Here is an 18,718-nt window from a genome sequence, read left to right as displayed (position 1 = left end):
CATTTAGTCTCGTAAATCTCTTGTTATCAGAACAGTTGGATTAAATAAGGAGGCAAATTGTAGTCTTTATTTTATGTTCATGTACTTTTGGAGATTAAAGATTTCCATGTACACCCAACTAACATTTTTTAAAGATACTTACTGTAAAAAGGGAACCAATTTTGGCCTGAATTTTGGTATGAAACTTGATTCTCTTTTGGTCTTGGTGCAAATTAGGATTTTTTAACTGAATGGGATCCTTCTATGAACTGCTCAGGGGGGTAATCACAGATAAATAGAATTAAAATGTCATTAAAAATCATGTTTGTTCAATTAGTAATCTGTTAGTAACAGTATTGTGCTGGTCCTTATGGTTAGGCCTTTCTTCCCCTCTGTCTTTTCAGTCTGGAAAGATGTAGCCACATTGCAGTGTGATTTCACACAAGCTTTATTCAGAAAAAAGGGAAAATACATGATTAAGTTCCATTTTCTCTCTGTAGCCTGACACTACTTTCTGAATGATAGTATCAAAATTATTTGATAAATTTTCACTCTTAAGTCTTTTAAAATATTTATTATTTAGTGTTTACTTTTTGTATCATTGTGATACTTATCAAAAAGTATCTTATCAAATTTAACCAAGAATCAAACAAAAAACTTATCAAAACTGAAATAAGGTTACACTAAGGATCAGAACAAGTGGTGAAGTGTAGAAGAGAGACAACATATAAGACCTTTTCGAAATATCTAAGTTATCCTTCAGCATTCAAATATCTTTGGTGTTAACTCCGCGATTTTGTGGTTGGTCTAGAAGAATAATTGTCCTCCAAGATGAATAGAAAATTGAAAGGATTTAAAAGCCCTAATCAAATTGTAGATGCAAAAAAAGGCTGCTAGAAGTAATATTTAAAGCATATAGTGCAAGTGGAGTGAACAGACTAATATTGGAGGACTGATCTTTAGTCTAACATGCCTTTTGTAGTCTAGATAGTTGGAAAAAATAACGAGGAATATCATAATCCTCATTTTGCTTTCATGTATTTCTTGAGATTGAGTTCCATGTACACTTTAAATGTCTTACATAGCCTCTTACAATCTGATCTTCACTAATGAAGTTGTTTGTGAATATCTGGTTGTAAGAGTTTCTGTGGAGATGAGAGCTCTTTCATTACATGGATTCATAGAGTGAACACTTTTTGAGAGGCTATCCCTGCTTGCTTTTGCTGTGCCACCAACAAGAAAGGCCTTCTCAGTCAAGTATAAATAGAAAGAGAGAAAATTGGTTAACACATTTGCCGGCCCATGCAGTGCAGCTGAGGGAGTTGACCTTCTTCTGAGGCCAGTGTAACCATTTCATTTCACCTCACCATGATTTAGTGTCACCATTTGTAGAACGCTTCTGTAAAGAACCTTGGGGTTCTCTGTGCAGAAGACCAACATGAACATAGGCACTGGAGTGAGTTACTTCTTATCATTGATTTAGGCTTAGCAGAGTAGCTTCCAAGGTCAGATCTCCTTGAGGAAGAAAATGGCTTTGCTATTTGGGATGCAAGTTGAGCCTCACTGAAAATGTAACTGAACTATGCTCACCAAAGTCCCTAGAACAGCACCCAGGTTTTCTCAACCAACACACTTACAGCTTCAGGATGACTCAAGTGGGTCAAAATCCCACACCAGAGTTAAGTATAACATATGACAAATGTAACTCCCACACAGTCATGAGGAACAGAGTCTTCCTGTTTACTCTGTGCAGTCACCACACTTTTTCTGCTCATAGGGCTTATTGTCTTAGTAGGGATAATTAAGGAAAACAATAGCGGCAAAACACAAAATGTTGTTGAGATAGGAAATTCTAGACTGACTGTTCCTTGGGGACTGATCAAAATTACATAGGCCTCCATCTCCTAGCAAAGGACAGAGTCTGGGCTGTGGTAAAATAAGTTAGCCTGTGGTGTAGTGTGAAGAACCAGCGTTTCCATCTAAGCACAGGTGTCTTCTGGGACCACCATCTTGCTGCAGGTGGTGTGGTGTACAGTGACAAGATAAATGCCATTCCCTTCATCTCTGTGGTACAGAGCTTCTGCAGGAGCATGGAAGTGAAACTGGTTCATCTGGCATGGAGTGGGCAGAATGCAAGCAGTAAGCTAGCTGTGTAACTGATGGATGACGAAGGAAGAGAATCCCAAATGCAGTTTTAGTGTTGGCTCATAATTCTAAACCAGGCTCATAATACTGTCTTTATTTGTATGTATGTATGTATTGGTAGTGCAGATCTGACTCTGTTTTTTAGTTGTTTGCTTTTCTGACATTTTTATTGAAATGGTGGAATGGCAATCAAAAAGATACTGTTAAGAAAGAATCTATTTCTTAGAAAAGAAGGTAAATTGGTGTTTTTCTTTGAGGGTAGTGATTTGTTAAAGACTCTTCTGGGCTCTTAAAAAATGATATATTTGTTAAGTAAAGTGAGCTACATTCATCTTGGTGACAACTCCCATCTGCCCATCCACACTGCCATAATTTGTCCTGTTGTAGACTCCGGAGTAGTCAGACAATGACCTAGACTCCAATAAGCATATGGATGCCTTTGATGGAAACTGGAGAAGCCTGATCTCTGTTAGTGTAGGTGTTTTCATGATGTAGGCTTGGCATAGCAGGGTGAGCTCACAGAAGGCTGTGGCAAAGAAGTGGGGCTGAGTGACCCCACAGAACACTATGGAGGAAAACAGGGCTGTAAAGTAGATGAGAGGACTTGGGGTTGAGATTAGGGTACCAGAAGGATTCCTTGATGTGTACTGTAAGATGGACCCATTTTAAATTTGAAGGAAATGAGACTGCCAGAAGCACCATGCTCCTTCACTGAGGCATATCCACTTCAGTTTACAGGATCAGCAAAACAAGCAACGTTGTTGTGAAAATACCTATTGTCCAGAGCTGTACCTCTGGCACAAAGAAGAACTGAATGTTGCTGCCTCTTTGGGCCAGCACAGCCCTGTGGGGAATCCTTGGCTTTTCTACACAGCTACTATTCCAGACAGGGCTTCAGCCCCATGCCAGGTGGGGAATGTATCAGTGATGTGCAGCTAGGTTTAGCATCCATACTCAGTGAAATGTGTAACTTGGCTCTTGGCTAGTGCTCTTCTGTTGCAGATCTGCTGATGGTAATAGTTACAACTTGTTTTATAGTTGGATGACTGAACTGCAAGAGAGAGGATCTGGCTCAGTGGCAAAGCTGGGGCTGGAATCCAGATTTGCTGTGTGGTTTACTGGCTTGTTCTGCCAAAGCCCAGATGAGCTGTGTAGCACATGCACATGTCTCATGGAAGAGAGCTTTTTCATGCAATTGCAGAGTGGTATTGTTCTTGTCCAGGAACAGGGTGCTTTGCCATGAAAAGTGGAAAAGAGTCAATGACTGAGAGCGTTTCCGTATTTCTAAACTCTGACAGTTAAAACTGTCAGTGTCTCATTTCTTGGGAGAGTTGACTGGTAAGAGCTGTAAATAACACAGTATATTTATCTGGTCTCATCTCAGCATGGACAAAGCAGCTGAACTTGTGTGGCAGCTGGAGGACACATCTGACAAAGCAGGACAGCAACAGCAGAGCCCTGATGATGGAGACACAGCAGAAGCGCTGGAGCAGCCTGTACACAGCAAGGACGAGCTACCCCAGAGCCATACCCTCCAGTGGGAGACTCTAGGAAAACAGTTTGTAGAATATGAGCAAGTGGCTCCATTTCTCATCCCAGAGGATCAACAAAGAAGGCTGCTGGAATTTCTTCCCCTCTTCTTAAAGGTTTGTTCTCTTTGTTGCCTTTGGTGCAGATGCTAATTTGAGTTTCTCTTCCCCTATCCATTCTGTGGTCACCCAAACAGCCAGTGTAGTTAATTAAAGCAGGATCCTTTTAGGTGATAAGTTCTTTCACTCCATTGGGAGCCTGGAGAAGAAGTTTCTTGTCCTCCTTTCATCTACCTAACCTGCTAGGTCAACATGAAAAAAGTACAGGGGGGAGCACTTCTTCACTTTCCTGAGTGGCTAAATTCTATCCTTGAAATCAAGGAGTGAGACAGCCATCTTGCAAAGTGAGTACCCTGTGAAGAGGTCTGCCTCATCTATGTTATTACTTAGTGGGGGCTGAGAACTTTCCTTCCCTGTTTCAGTCTGGGAAAATGTGGTTGTGGCATGCAGCCAGTTAGGGGAAATGCAGGTGTACAGTCTTAAGATGGAATTTTGGAGTTAATGACAATGCTGATGTCTAATTTTAGTGCTTGAGAGAGGATTTGGGTGAGAGATGAGGAAGCCATGGAGTGAGAAGAGGAAGGCCATATCGTGGGTGAGGGACACAGCTGAGAACTAGAACATTTTAGTTAGCAGCCTGCCCTACAGCTGCCATCAGCCAACGATTCTGAGACAAACATATTGAAAGGTGAAACTAGAAAAGCTCTGTAATGAATAGGAGCCTTATGGGTTGGTTTTCTTTGCTAGAGTCTGTGGAATATACAGGAAACTGTTTGAGTGGACCATACAGAGACAGAATGGCAGAGCATATGCTGAGTGAAGCAGAAAACCTGGCTTATCTTTAAATGTACTGTAGTGATCTACTAGTACAGAAGAATTGTTTTTCTCTTGGATTACCTTGGGTATTTATGGGTATTGAATCTGCATTTTTACACTCTCACTGTGCCTTTCAGAAAGAAAATAAAAACCCCTCTTTGGTGAAACCATATTTTACTGATAGCGTATTTCAGGTGTCTGTGAGTTCTTAGTGCTCTTGCGTGACCAAACTCAGATCCATCTATTCCCTACCTAGATGAGTTGGATTTCTAAAATAGAAGTCAGTGGGTTGGTGAGGGAAAAAAATTAATGTATGGTCACTGTTTATATGGAAGCATTGTGAGACATAAAAGGGGATACTCTGCATTTTGAACTGAGTGTGTAGGAAATCACTGTACTCAGGACTGTGAAATCTTTGGTATTCATGACAGTAAAGCAGGAATAACTTCCAGATAGTCATAAATATTTCACTCAGCTGGATGGAGCATGAATATTTGGAGCTTTTAAGTCCTGGTGCACTGTGAAATCAATGTAGATGCTTGTGTCAACGAACAGCATTGAAACTGGTGCAAACAATTGAGTTGTGGGTGGGACCTGGAAGTGCCTATGGTATAGAGTTTGCTGTGTTTGAGTACAAGCTTGCCCTGGTCCAAGGCAGTGCAGACTAAATGAGCGCAGGGGTCTGAAAAGACAGTGAATGTATAGCCTGGAGTCTCAGAAGTTGCCTTCTCATTAAATCTAAATGGTTCTACAGATATTTTATGTTTACTGAACAAAGCTTTCACTTTTCACCACTTCCTCTCAACTTCTGGATTTGTTAGCATAGAAGAGTGTCCCTCCCAAACCAAAGGCTATATTTGAAAAGAAGAACTGTTGCTCTCTGTATGAGCCTGTCACTGGGAACAAATCTCTCTTTGCAAATGGCATTATGTGTGCTGTGGTGGTCTTTTCTGTCTTGGGAGTTCACCACTGCTTTATCAGATCACCAAATTACTGGCTTTGCAAAGGGGTAGCATTCCTTTCTCAGCCTCCAAAGAATGCATGTCAAAGTCAGATAGGGGCTGATAATCTGACAGTTTTCTGTAGAGGAGCACCTCCTTTTTCTGTGGATCTGCTTTTAAAATGGCATGCTGAAAATTTCACTGTTGGGTTTTGGTTTTTTTCTGACACACCACCTCAACAAGTTACAACAGTTTTGTTTGGAATGAGAGCCATCTATTCTACTTCCCCCCGCCCCCCGTAGAGCTGTTTCCAGATCTCTTGTCTTCTTTCCTGACATGACCAAGCACCACACAGCCACTCACTCACCCTCCAATCAGTGAGATCAGGGAGAAAATCGGAAGAGTGAAAGAGAACACCATCACTGCAAACATCCCTTCCTTCCTCCTTGTTCCCCCACTTTATGTACTGAGCATGATGCCATCTGCTCTGGAATATCCCTTTGGTCAGTTGGGATCACCTGTCCTGGCTGTGTCTCCCCCCAGCCTCCTGACCAGTGTGTCAGCACTAAAAGGCCTTGGCTCTGTGTAAGCCCTGCTCAGGAATGACAACACATCTCTGTATTATCAGCCCTGTGTGCAACACAAATCTAAAACACAGCCACATACCAGCCACTGTGAAGAAAATTAACTCTCCCCCAGCTGAAACCAGTGCACTTTCTCTTGAAGGTCCATTGAAAACATACATCCTTAATGTTTCTAAGGTATTAATTCATCCCAATGAACAGGCTTTGCTATAGAAGATAGTCTCTCTAAACTGCTTCCTGCTGTTTTTGTAAGCAACATATTGCAGGCTTTATGAGAAATTCTTCCATTAAGGTTTTCCTGCCTCAAACTTAAAATTAAATTGAAATTCTAAGATCTAAAGTTTCTGAGTCCTATTGCAGCTTTAGTTTTTGAATACCATGTAGTGAGCATGAAGTAAACAAATTGTGGTGAGATGAAATTATATATATCATCTTTAGATTTACTGGTCATTAACTAAGTATGAAAAGCAAGAATGCCTTTAATGTGGTGATGATTTTTTGGAGTGAAACTTTCAAAGGACTGAGAAAGTTGTTACTGAACAAGGGTGAGAAAAGTTATAAAATCTAGAAGTCTTGGGAATTAAAAATTGGACAGCAAAGCAGTAAATTCTCACATCACGATAAATAAGCAAATAAATTTTAGTACCAGTACTTCAGGGTTGAAGGACAGTTGTTGCCAGGAGGCAAGATGAGTATTGCTGAGGGACTGGCAATGTTGTATATATGCACATCCATGGTGAGTTTCCTTTCTTTAAGACTGAACTTCACAAGCCTTAGGGTTGTAGAAACTGATTTCCTGAATTGCAGTAATGCTTGCAAAAAGGGGATTTTGAATTCTCAAAGGAAACTTTGCTACTGAATATATTCATAATGGAGAAATGAATTTTTCATTATCTTAACACTTGACTTTGTGCCCTAAGAGTGAGATTCTTCCCCTCCACTTCTCTTAGATATGCTACTGGAGCTTTGCACTGCTTTATAGGCATTTAGGTCCAGAAGCGTGACTAGAGAGAGCATTTTGGCTCTGCATCATTGATTTAAGAGTACATTGTGGAGGATCTGGCCCTTAGCTTTTAGTCAGCATGTCCTTCCCCATATTACTTTTACTCCCTTCATATACCAGCCTTCTGCTGGCTTGGGGAAACACATCTCAGTTTGAGTTGTACGTGTTGCGAAGTTCTTACAGAAACTACCTCATTTCCTCTTGTTTAACAATGGACTCTGTGTGAGTCCTCTCCCTCCTTGGAAGATTTTTCTCTTGCTTTTCCTTCCCTGTTTCGATGGTGCAGATGGCAGTGCATCCTTGCCTTTTTGAGTGCTTTAGCTCTTACTCAGTTGGCTGGAGAGAGGGGTCACCAAGCAGGAGACCCCTGTGATGCGGAGGCTCGTTACTCACTGAGGCTCCTTGACGTAGAAGGAAAAGGTGTGGGAGGGAAATGTCAGCCATCTGCTCATGATTCAGGCCTGGGCTGGGAGTCATTTTAATGTGCCTTCTGTGTCTTCCCTCTTGGTGCCTCAGAAAGTATCAGAACGTTCTTTTACGTGGCTGGCTTTTGAGCTAGCATCTCTCCATGAACCATGGAATAGGAAGGGCAGATGGTAACAGCAGACACAGGGATTTTGTGGCAGAATCTTAAACGTGCAGAAACAGGTTTAAGAGGAAGAAAGAAAATCAGATTACATTGGTACCATATTATTTGAGTTTCCCCCAAAGGCAGACATCCTGCAATGTAGTAGGTTGATATGCTTCCAGACATAGATCTTCTTTAGGCTCAGACATGAATATGAAATTAATGAGGTCTGTTCCTAAAGGACAGCATATTCTAAAGATTGGTGTCTGACCCTCAGGAAGAGCACCTACAAAATCGAATCAGAACATTAGTGGCCTGCTTTGTAGGGAGATGGACTAGTAGCATTGCTATGAACATTTGATTACTGGTCTCTGCTGTGCATGGTCTGAACTTCTAAAATTTATCCTGCTCTTTCTGTTAGCGGAAGAGTGAATATAGCAAGGCCTTTCTGAAGTGTTAAGAGGATGTTCCTCTTTGAGGAAGAGCGGCAGAAATATGTCACTACTTTCTTCTGTAAAAGGCCATAGCTTAATGACAAACATCGTATATTCTTAAGTGGCTGTGAGTTTCTTGTCACTGTGTTTGCCCAGCTTGCTTCTATTCTTTACAGATCTTCCCTCCCTTCTGCATCAGAGGTGGAGGAATTTGTGAATCTTGCTTCTGCAACTGAGTGTCTCTGAAAGTAACTTACGGTCAAAATCTGAAAAAATTAGTTTGTTTTTAATATTATTGATTGATGAAAATTATTAATAGATGCACTGTGCAGTTGCATTTCACTCCTGTAGCACAGAAAGAAGAGTTGGGGGCATTTTGCTTATTGACTGCAGTAAAATTAAGTCAAAAGTAGGTGCTTGCCTGATTACTGAGAGATGATTGATGCTATCTCCACAAGCTACCATCTGTGATGAAAGAAAAGAAATTGAAAGCAATGGTAGGGAAGGAAAAAATATTTGTGGAGGATCTTCATTTACAAAGAGTTGCGCTGATTTCTTGGCAGAAAGTATTATGGGGTGTCTGATCCAATTTTTTTAGGAGAACACATGTCATTTTTATTCCTTTCATCATTGGGGCTTACAGCGTGATTTTTCAGAGCTTCTTAAAGAAGGAGACTTTCATAAAGAAAATTTTTCAAGGTTGCTGAGGACAGAAGTGTCTCAGACTGGTCTTCAGAGGTGAATACTGAACTATTACGAAAACATAAATGTGTGTATCATCAGATGTTTTATATAAAAGAATTGGTACCTGATTCTCAGAGGCCCTTTGGGTGCAATAATATTAGTCTGCTGGAATATTTTCTTTATTTCTCTTTAATTTTTTTCCCCCGAAGGCAGGGCTAAGAAACAGTTAAGAGGGGTTTGTTTGTCCAACTCAGGGACTCTACAAGTCTTACTGTTGTTTATCTAATAAGTTTTGCACTTAATTGCTTGTCCATTCTTGAACAAGTGAATTATAAACATATTTATAAATTGTTTATAAACTTGTCTATAAATTTGTGTTTCTTCAGGGTGTTTGTCATGTTTTGAAAGGGACTAGAATAATTTTTAACACAAATAATTAGTGACAAAGGGTGTAACCAACATTTACATTGTTTGGATTGTTTTCGATGTAGAAAATACTGCAAAAGATCTCTGGTAGATGCATTACATTATTCAAAAGGTAGTTCCAGTTTGAATTCTCTATCTGTAGTGTCATACTCCTGCCTGTCTGGGAAATACTGCTAAATGGACTATACTGACTAGGGGGCGAATTTTGTAGTGCAATGTTAGCCTTATACTCGTTTGTTTATATTTATTAGTTTTTGTCAATCTACCAAAGATATGGTCTGTCAGAAAGACTTAACAGTTACCCTTGGATTTCAGGCCTGGGAACAGTCTGCTGGAGTAATCGTGTTCCCCAACATTCAGCTGTTAGCCAGTGAGGTTTCCAAGCTTCTGACTAAAGAAATTAAGAGGAACCTCAATGGCAAACCTGCAGGTAATGATCCCATACCATATCCACTGGATCCAGTTTTTCTGGAAACGTGTGTCTTTCAGCTGTCCTCTGTGCTGGAAATAAAGGGGGAACAGGAAAATGCTCTGTAGAAAGCCAGATATTTTAGTGGGTGCAAGCTAGCACTGGTTTGAGGTGATTGCACTGAAGATTTGGCCTTGTATGCCATGCCGATCTTGGGTTTGGAACTTTTGTAGCTGGAAATGTGTAATGTATAATGCATGTAAGAGTTAAAGAGCAGGTTATACACTATTCTGAGGAGCTTTCTTAAATGAGAAAAATATTGCTAGCCACACATGGCTTTCCTGGTGGCTGTTGTACATTGTTTGTGCTGTCAGCTGCCAGGCTTCGTGGATTGAGCTGGTATTCTCAGTGAAATTTCAGTTTGATATGGGTAGTTTACATGAACTAAGCTTGACGATGAATCAGTCATTTTATGTTTTTCTGTTCACTTTAGTGGACTCCTGCTACTGTAATTTTGTTAAATTTGTCAGATCTGTTAAGAAAGCATAAATGCAGCATTTTCATCTTTCACTAAGGAATTAAAGTTTAATGTTTTTGTGATAACAGAAGAAGCTCTTCTGTCTTTGGAGAAATTGCTGCAAAAGAAAGGGGAAGCAGGAGATGGCCATTTGCTCCTGAAATCGGTGTACCTGCTCTCACAGACTGACTTGGTAAGAGAAATTGCTATAAAGTGTATTTTCCCTTTTATTTCAGAGAAATTGTGTAGGCATCTCAGTGGAACACCCAGGTCTCAGTATTTGCATTATCTCTAATATTTTGAGCTTCAGCATGCCCAAGGTATACAGTTAGAGGACACAGCACCAGGTTTGTCGGCCAGGCTTTTCTAAGAGAGAGAAGTAAGCACTTCATGCTTTCAGAGACCTTTTTAGTTTTGATATCAGACAGCTGGTTTTTCTGATGCTTCTCTTCTTCCCACCCCCCCCCCCCCCCCCCCCCCCCCGTGTATCTTTTTGTGTATTCTTTGTCACTCCAGCATACATATCAAAAAGACGACTAGTAAGAATCTGTCTGGTAGTACAGTGGTTGGCTTTTCCATCCTGATAGCCTCTCACTTTGAAGCATAGAGTTTAACAAACTCTACTTGTACAGCCATCCCAAATGCAGACTGGCATCAGGAATGCAGACTGGCATCAGGAGTACAGCCTGCTGATGGGCACCTGTGGCGTGTTTATCTGTGACATTTAGTTAAACAGTCTTTCTTATTAAAAGACACAAAAAAAAAATCTTACTGTCAGCTTATAATGGATATATTCTGTGTCATAAGGAGCTCTATAAAATTATATATATAGCTAGTCACAACATGAAGTATCTGATGAGATTTTGTGTTTTTCACAGATTTAAGATGTTGTCATTTTTTGTAGCACACATACTCACAAAACTTCATATCACAAACCTCATTCCTCTGTTAGTTTGGTGCTGATTTTTGTCATGATTACTGCGTGCCAAGCACACAGACTAGGACTTCTCTGGAAGCTCTATGCAGCCATAATGAAGATGGGAAGAAAATAAGTGTTGGGAAACACTGTGAAGAAACTGTCAACTTGCATTTATAAAACCTGTAATTAGAAGTGTGTGTGCAGTTATTGAATATGTTAAAGAGTGAAGGCGTTATAGCTAAACTGCTGCTATGCCGAGTCAGGGAGGGAATGGAGAATCCATGCTTTCAACATACCAGGCCTCTATAGCTGCAGGGTGTCCTGGAAATTAATGGTAAGGGGAACACTCTGCCCCTGGCCTTACTGCTGGTTCAACTGCTAGTTAGTTTGCAGGTTGTGTGCTTCACTGACTGTAGGTCTCCATATGCAGGACATAGTATTTCTGCCAAAGCTGTAGTTCAGCTGGAGCAGGAAGTCCTGGGAGCAGCTACAGCAATACACAGTGCATTTACTTCTGCCAAGTGGATTTTACAGCTGTGCTATGTGACTGCCAGTCCTGTGTGCCCTAGAGCACTCATGAGGATAAAATGCTCAAGTAGGTCTTTCCTCTGCCATGACTATTCTCAGTGTGTAGAAACACAAGGAAACTGTGGTCAGCTTCTGGAGGGACTGATCTTTATTTTGCCTGCTTAGAGGACTATATGGAACATCATTGGATCTGGACTTCCAGCTGCTCTGATGCAGTGCCTGTACCTTTTCTTTACTGTCCCTCTGAAGAAAACTAGTGATGATGGAGAGACAAGTGAGGATGATGCCCAAACTCAGGAGATGCTTGTTAAGGTGAGATGTGCATTTGGGGTTCATTTGCCCTGGGTACTCAGATGTTCACTTAGGCTCTTAGCTGTCCATTTCATTCAAACTGCCAAAAAACCTGTACATTTGGACTGAAAACCATTGAATAAGCATCAGGAGCCACATAAAACATATAACCTATATCTTACATTTTTATTAAACAAAACAACATGACTTTAAGTGGGAAAAATCCGTTAAGAATATCTTAATGGTAGTTTTCCTTGTTCATTTCACTGCATCCTTTCTCTTGGCACTAGTATCAAACTTACAGTCTCCTTCCTCAATGGATTTTTCTTCCTCTCCTGGGTGTTTCTAAAGGAGTTGTAGCTGATGTTTGTCTGCTTTTCAGATAATGCTTAACATGTACAAAGAAGAACAAGGTGTAGAGGAACTTCTGGCAGCTGATAAGCTTCAGTCTTTAATCATAGCAACTGCTTCTCTCTGGGACCAGTGCAGCCACTCATGGAAAGTACCTACAGGCCGTGTGCTAAGAACAATTTCAAAGGCTCAGACCAAAACCAGCATTGTGTACCTACAAGGTTTGGTTTAGTAAATTTGCTTCTCCTTTCCTTATAGCTCCCCTGAAAATGAATTTTATCAAAAAGAGTCTCCTCAGGATAAATTTTTATCCCTACATCATCCAGTAGTCAACTGCAAAGCATGGGCTCTTGACTTAGTAGAGAGGAGCTTTATTTAGCACTGATAGCCATCTGGAAACTGAAGGGTTTTTTACACAGAAAACCCCCAAATTACAGGCAAGAGCTAATCCTGTTTGATCACACTGACGTAGGCAAGGGGAGATGTATTATGTTTTTTCTTAAGTTATGTGACTCAGTCTGTGGGCCTGAGACTCGTGAACACTAAATACAAGGCTGGGGGCACTGTCAGAGTAATGGTATCTTTTGGGACAACATCACAGTTGGTTAAGTAATCATTTCTTTCTAGGCTTTATTAGTTTAAGCAATTTTTTTTCTAATTAAGAAGTGCAAAGGCCAGAAGTCTCAATTTCTTAGAAGTGAAAAAATAGTTTTATAATGCACAAAATAATATCAGTATTCCATGTCATGGAGTAAACACATATAGATATTTTTCTTTTTTAAAATGAAAATTTGGCTTCCTGTGTAAGATGGAAAGAACAATTTGGACATTTTGAAGCTGCCCTGGAAGGACTGGCCATGAGATTAGACAAGAAAATAGGCTTCATTCCTCAGAGCAAAATGTGTGTACCCCATTACATATGCTTCATTGAGCAAATTAATCTGTGAACTCTGTACAGGATGTGTGATTGACTTAGTAGGAGACAATTAAATCTGTTAGTCTCTGCTTACCTTGTACTCAGACAGCTGGATTCACTGTCTATGAATTTTGGTGAGTTGGGGGTTGAAAGCTTATACTCCTGAGATTGAATCAGTTTCTGGGAGTTAAGCAAGGAAATGCATGTATACTGTAAAGCCACCAATGCTCTTCCTGTAGCTTCTGAAATGAGTGTGATATTCATATATCCTTTTTTCTTTTCTTTGTAGAAAAAGAATTAACTGATTCCTATTTTACTGGGAAATAACTTGTCAAATTAGTTTCATTTTTGTTAGTAACTTTAAACTTGTTTGACTGTCAGTTTGTAAATACCTGCTGTATTTTTTTTTTTTTTCACAGCTGTGGACTGCATTAAAATAGCTATTCAGCAACTCTTTACACTGGCTGATACTCTACCTGCTTGTGATGTGTGTGAAGCTGCTAGTATTGTGTTGTGCTTTGTGAAAGATTCTTACCCTGTATCATCAGCTTTATTAACAGAATTTGAAAATAATGATGGCTACCAGCTCCTGCTAAAAATTTTAGTCAGGTAAGAGAGGCTCTTAGTAGGCTTCTAGAGGATGGTAAAACTTAATTTTCAGAATGCATAGCAGTCTCTTAAAATAAGAATCATATAGGTAATCCTGTGGCCATGCAAAGCATTTCTGTACTAGGAATGGAAACAGTACATAACTTTTTCTACTTAAACCATTACAGAAGGAGAACAGTATAGGAGAAGTTAGTTTGCAGGTGGGATAGGGACTTTTTGAACACAAGACAAAAGTTCTTCATCAATTAGTATTACAGAGGATGTAGGTCAGAGATATTTGTCTCAGTTAAAGTGAGCTTTTAGTCCAGGAATGCAGTCAGCTTGGGAGGGAAACACTATCTCCTTGCTGTGCAAAAACAAGCAAACAAAACCCACCCAAACTTAAATCTGAAATGTTTACATTCTTCAGAAGCAAGATGAGCATAAACATATCAGGAAAAATCCCCACTAGTTATCCTAATCCAAAGTTCAAAGAAGAATCTGTTACTCTCCTTGTCAGCTTGTGTTGTCTCACTAGGCTGGGTTTCTTTAATATCATTTGAAGAGAGCATTTCCAGATCTTTGTTTCCATTCTGGCTTTGACTATTCTTGTCCTCTTTCTCCAACACTTGTGAAAACTTTGGTCCCTGAACAAAGACTGGGTGGGGAGGGTATTTTGTAATTTGGATCTAGAGGATTGCAAATTCTATCATGAAGTCAAAAATATCTGTAAGTGACTATGGCTGCTCATGATTTTTGAATGGCACAAAATTATTAAATTATGATTGGAAAAAAAATTGTGGTTTTCTGGCAGTGTTTTCTTTAGTTACCAGAGACTGTCTAGATTTCCCTTATAAATAAACTGTGTTGAGATGCATATTTCTGATTAAATTCTAGCCATATAAGGGCAGAAAACACGGGATCTTTTTCAGTAAGGGCCATGAATATCCCCATCCTTTTCAACTGATGTCACTAGGCAGGAGAGACAGAAATAACAGATGCTCAGGGCTTCAGATTAGTCTTCGTTCCCAGCATATGCTGGCATAAAGGGATAGATGGAGACCTTCCTTCCAGAATGTTTTGTGTGAGCAGGTATCCTCTTCTCTGATGCTTAGAACTTTTTCTTCAGGTAGAAGAACCTTGCTAACAGCATTCTTTGAAAGAGAGCATTTGGTCTCTTTTTTCTCTTTCTTGTTTACATGAAACCAGAACATTTTGTTCTGTTTTCTTCCGAGATTTTTCTAGCCTAACAGTACCAATCTATTTCTCTGCCACTAACCCGTGCCCAGGTGATGCACTTTTCCTTAATAACTGACCCATCTGAGCAGTACAGAATAAGATGATGTGATAAGCAGCTCTCTGTCCTTTGACAGACTCTCACTTCAGTCTATGAGCCATGGCAAATCTTGGTTACATTTCAAATCATTACAAATCCTGGTTAAGTATTTCCTTACTTAGGAGAGACATGCCATCTTCACGTCTGGTTCACAAAGCTCAGGCAGTACAATAATTTTCCCTTCCTCAGGGCTGAAGTTTTTTGTTATTTATCTCAGATAGCAAGTCCCTTTTCTTGCCAACCATATGCTCACCTTTTAATATGAAGTGTCTGCTTTAATTATTTGAATTCTCACAAAGTTTAAATTTTTATTCCCCAAACCAGGCTTTTTTTTTAATTTAGCTTTTTCTTTTTTTTTCAAGGACAAATAACTGGACTAAGTTAAAACACTTATCTTTCTTTTGTTCATAAGACTGTCAGTGTCACTTCAGTCTGTAGGTTTTGTCCTGATTCAGAGTGTGTCACCATGGTGTGGATTATCCTGTGCAGCGCCTATGTGCTCTGTACTTGATGATGTATCCAAAGAGTCTGTATAATTAAGATATGAATATATGACTGTCCCAAGTTTTGTTCCTAGATGCGAGGGTTTGCAACAAAATGAAGGAGATCCCTACCTGGATGAGATCTTGGACATGCTGACTTGCCTTACAACCTGTGGAAAAACTGAACTGAAAGTTTCTGGCAATATCGTACACCCGCAATTGCCACACTTTGATTTTGAACGGACACAGTCTTCTGGTACTGTATATATCTATATATATATACATGCACATGTGGGTGGGTAGGTGGGTCATTGAAAAATGAAGCTCTATTCATTTTGTTTCTTAATATGGAGGAAGGAGTATGATGTGGCATCTTCAGATCTATGTGCTAGTGCTGCAGGAGCCTGAATGCCACCTACCTCAAACGGAAATGCCCATGTCAGTTCTAGGGTCTGATCCAAGCTCAAGATTATGCCTCTCAATCATGTCTGGATTATGCCTCCATCCCTCATGTCTGTTGCTCTTATTTCCACTTTCAGACATGAGCTAACATTATAGTTATGGTGCTTGCAGGCTTAAATAGCACTCATGTAAAATTGGGTTTTTTCCCCACAGGAATGACAGTGAAAAACCTCCAGCCTTTTCAGGTGTTGCAATCCATTTTCCAGAGAAGTAATGATCAGCACCTGTGTGGAAGAATCTTGGCAGCAATTGGTACCATATGGGCTTGGGACAGAGTGAATTTCTTTCTTCTGGAATGGACACTGCAACCTATCAACCAATTTACTGACATAATTCATTTCAAACCACACCCAGTCCAAGTCCAGTTCTTCAGACTGGTGGAGTCCATAGTCCTAGACCTGTCCTATGTCCCCCATGAGATTTTGAAGAAGGTTCAGTATTTGATCAAGGAAAATATAGTGCCATTCTGCACCTTAACAGCTCTTCAGTGCCTTCTCAGCATGACCCAGAAGGACCTGTTATTTAGTGATATTTTCCGTGACTCTGGGCTCTTAGGCCTACTGCTGGCACTTTTGAGGAAGGAAGCCAAGATCCTGAGGAAGTCAGGTACAACTTACTGCCACTCACAATGACCACTGAAGTAGGCAGATCAACAGGAATGAATAATCTCTTTCTATGATAAATTTATATATTTTATATACTGAGTAGCTAGATTTTATCTTCAAGCCAACTGGCCTAAATTTGACACATTAAGCTGGGTCCTCTCTGAAATCTTTGCTATTTTTTGTTCTGGTCACTAGCCTGAACAGCTCTGGGCTATTCTTCACTAGTGTATGATGAATTATTATGGGTGGTACCCTTCAACCCACACTTTTAAACAGGTCTTAGTTTGGGGCTCTCTAGAATGCCAGCTGGAGGTTGGAGCAAGAAAAGTTTTCCACAATGCTTATTCCTCTGACAGTAACACCTTAATCCTGAGGACTGGTGATAGAAAACAGTTTATTGAACTTTGGCCATATGTTCCCCACAATTGCTACCACTCATTGTGATGTGATAGAGTTATCTCCTAGTATAGAAACAGGAAGGTGATACCCCTAGTTTGGTAACTGTGGAGTACAGCTAACTTAGGAGACAGACTCACATATTTAAAGGTTTATAACTACTATTTTAATGAAAGAAAAAGGCATCATAGTGTTTTCTGTGCTATATGAGTTGGGAAATGCCTTTAAATTTCAGTGCAAGAGTCATTTATTGAAGGAGGAGAGACACAAGGTACTAGGAATAACTTCTGATGCAGTAAGCATACTTGAATTATTTATACACAACAGAAGGAATATGAATTACAACAGAAATTCTAGAGTGCAGACATCCATCAACTGCAAGGACACTTAGATTTGGGTTCTCGATATCAGAGAACCAGGATTTTGCACAAGAATGCTTAGATAAGGATTGTCAAGATAAATACCAAGGTTCTTGGAAACTTGTCTTCTGATTATGAGCTGGTGCATAGGGTCTTTCTTCTGTCTTTGCATTTATTTCACTGCTTTAGATAGTGTGGTGATAAAAATTTTACAGAATGAGTGATTGAATGGCTATATAATTTGTAAATTTAGACACATAGGTGAAGAGGGACAAGTGAGAAGAAATTATTGCTACTTCCCTCTCTTGGTTTCCAGAAATTTAGCCTGGAAACTCTTGACTTTTAGATCTTAAAATAACTTACCATACGCTGTCTGATCCTGTTTGCCTTTGAACATGCAGGATATTTCTGCTCTTGGCTTTTAGGTATTTAATGTCTCTCTGTTGCTATAATATTTTACCACTTCATAGCTCATAATCTATCCTGTTCTTTTGTTTATCTGTGTTCCTACTAGATACCACTAGACAGGTAAATCTACACCATCTGGGAAGTGAAAACACTCCTATTAGCAGTACTGCCTGTAGTTATGAAGGAGATATGGGCTGCAGAGCAAGAATCAGACCTGTGTTTCCCAAAACCAGACTAGACCCTGACAAATAGGCAATGACATGTCTGCATTTTGTTGCTTGTTTTTAGGTTTCAAGTAGCCAGTAAGTAATACTTGAGAGAAGCTAGAATTTGCTGGAGAACTGTTTTTCCATTTTGGCTAAATATATTTTAGCTACAGTTGCCCATTTCTTGTATATTGTAATATTACTTTTAACATACTGACAGCTGGAACTCACCTGCCTGGTCTGAAAGAAGGCACTGAGAAGGAATTAAATGTTGTGATGCTGAAGATGGTGGCTGCCCTTACAGCGAGGTCTGTGAGGAACACGGGTAAGGAAACATATGACTGCATTACCTTCGTGATATTTGGTGGTAGGTGGCCATGGTTTTAAGGAGCACCAAAATATTTTCTGACTTTGGTGCTTCAGTCAAAAATGGAGGACAAAAGCTAAAGTGTAGGGATAACTGTGTTACACTAGGAAGAAATGTGACAAAGGTATTCTCATCCTGCATAATGAGCTTTGTCCCAGTCCACTTGTTTCCTTGATCCATGTGCATACTCCTGAAGTGTTTATATAGGATGTACAAACTTAGCTTCTGGAAAAAATGTGTGTGTACTTGACTCTTGTGTATTGTTTGTTCATCCAGATTTTCTTCCATCATTTCTGTTACTTGAAATCTTGATTGGATCAGGTGCATGCTGAGTAACACTCTTATATTACTGTTATACCTAGGAAGTCTGTGTGTAGGGAATCTTGTGGAACATAGTACAGGAGTGAAC

The 18,718-nt window shown here is 39.9% G+C and overlaps 1 protein-coding gene across 3 annotated transcripts in view; it reads left to right on the top strand.

Moving 5' to 3' along the window:
* Positions 1-18,718, top strand: part of WDFY4 (WDFY family member 4) — a 124,845-nt gene that overhangs the window by 532 nt on the left and 105,595 nt on the right. For all 3 annotated transcript variants that reach the window (XM_048311655.1, XM_048311654.1, XM_048311656.1), the window contains exons 2-10: positions 3,509-3,770; positions 9,485-9,599; positions 10,185-10,288; positions 11,708-11,854; positions 12,216-12,405; positions 13,520-13,709; positions 15,602-15,762; positions 16,122-16,574; positions 18,163-18,267. In XM_048311655.1, the coding sequence (XP_048167612.1) occupies positions 3,510-3,770; positions 9,485-9,599; positions 10,185-10,288; positions 11,708-11,854; positions 12,216-12,405; positions 13,520-13,709; positions 15,602-15,762; positions 16,122-16,574; positions 18,163-18,267 (1,726 nt within the window). In that variant the 5' untranslated portion in view covers position 3,509. The remainder of the gene's footprint in view (positions 1-3,508; positions 3,771-9,484; positions 9,600-10,184; positions 10,289-11,707; positions 11,855-12,215; positions 12,406-13,519; positions 13,710-15,601; positions 15,763-16,121; positions 16,575-18,162; positions 18,268-18,718) is intronic.

The sequence above is a fragment of the Corvus hawaiiensis genome, chromosome 8 (assembly GCF_020740725.1).
Source record: "Corvus hawaiiensis isolate bCorHaw1 chromosome 8, bCorHaw1.pri.cur, whole genome shotgun sequence".
NCBI lineage: Eukaryota > Metazoa > Chordata > Aves > Passeriformes > Corvidae > Corvus > Corvus hawaiiensis.
The sequence above is the reverse complement of the archived record's forward strand: the minus strand, read 5'-3'. Positions and strand labels throughout refer to the sequence as shown.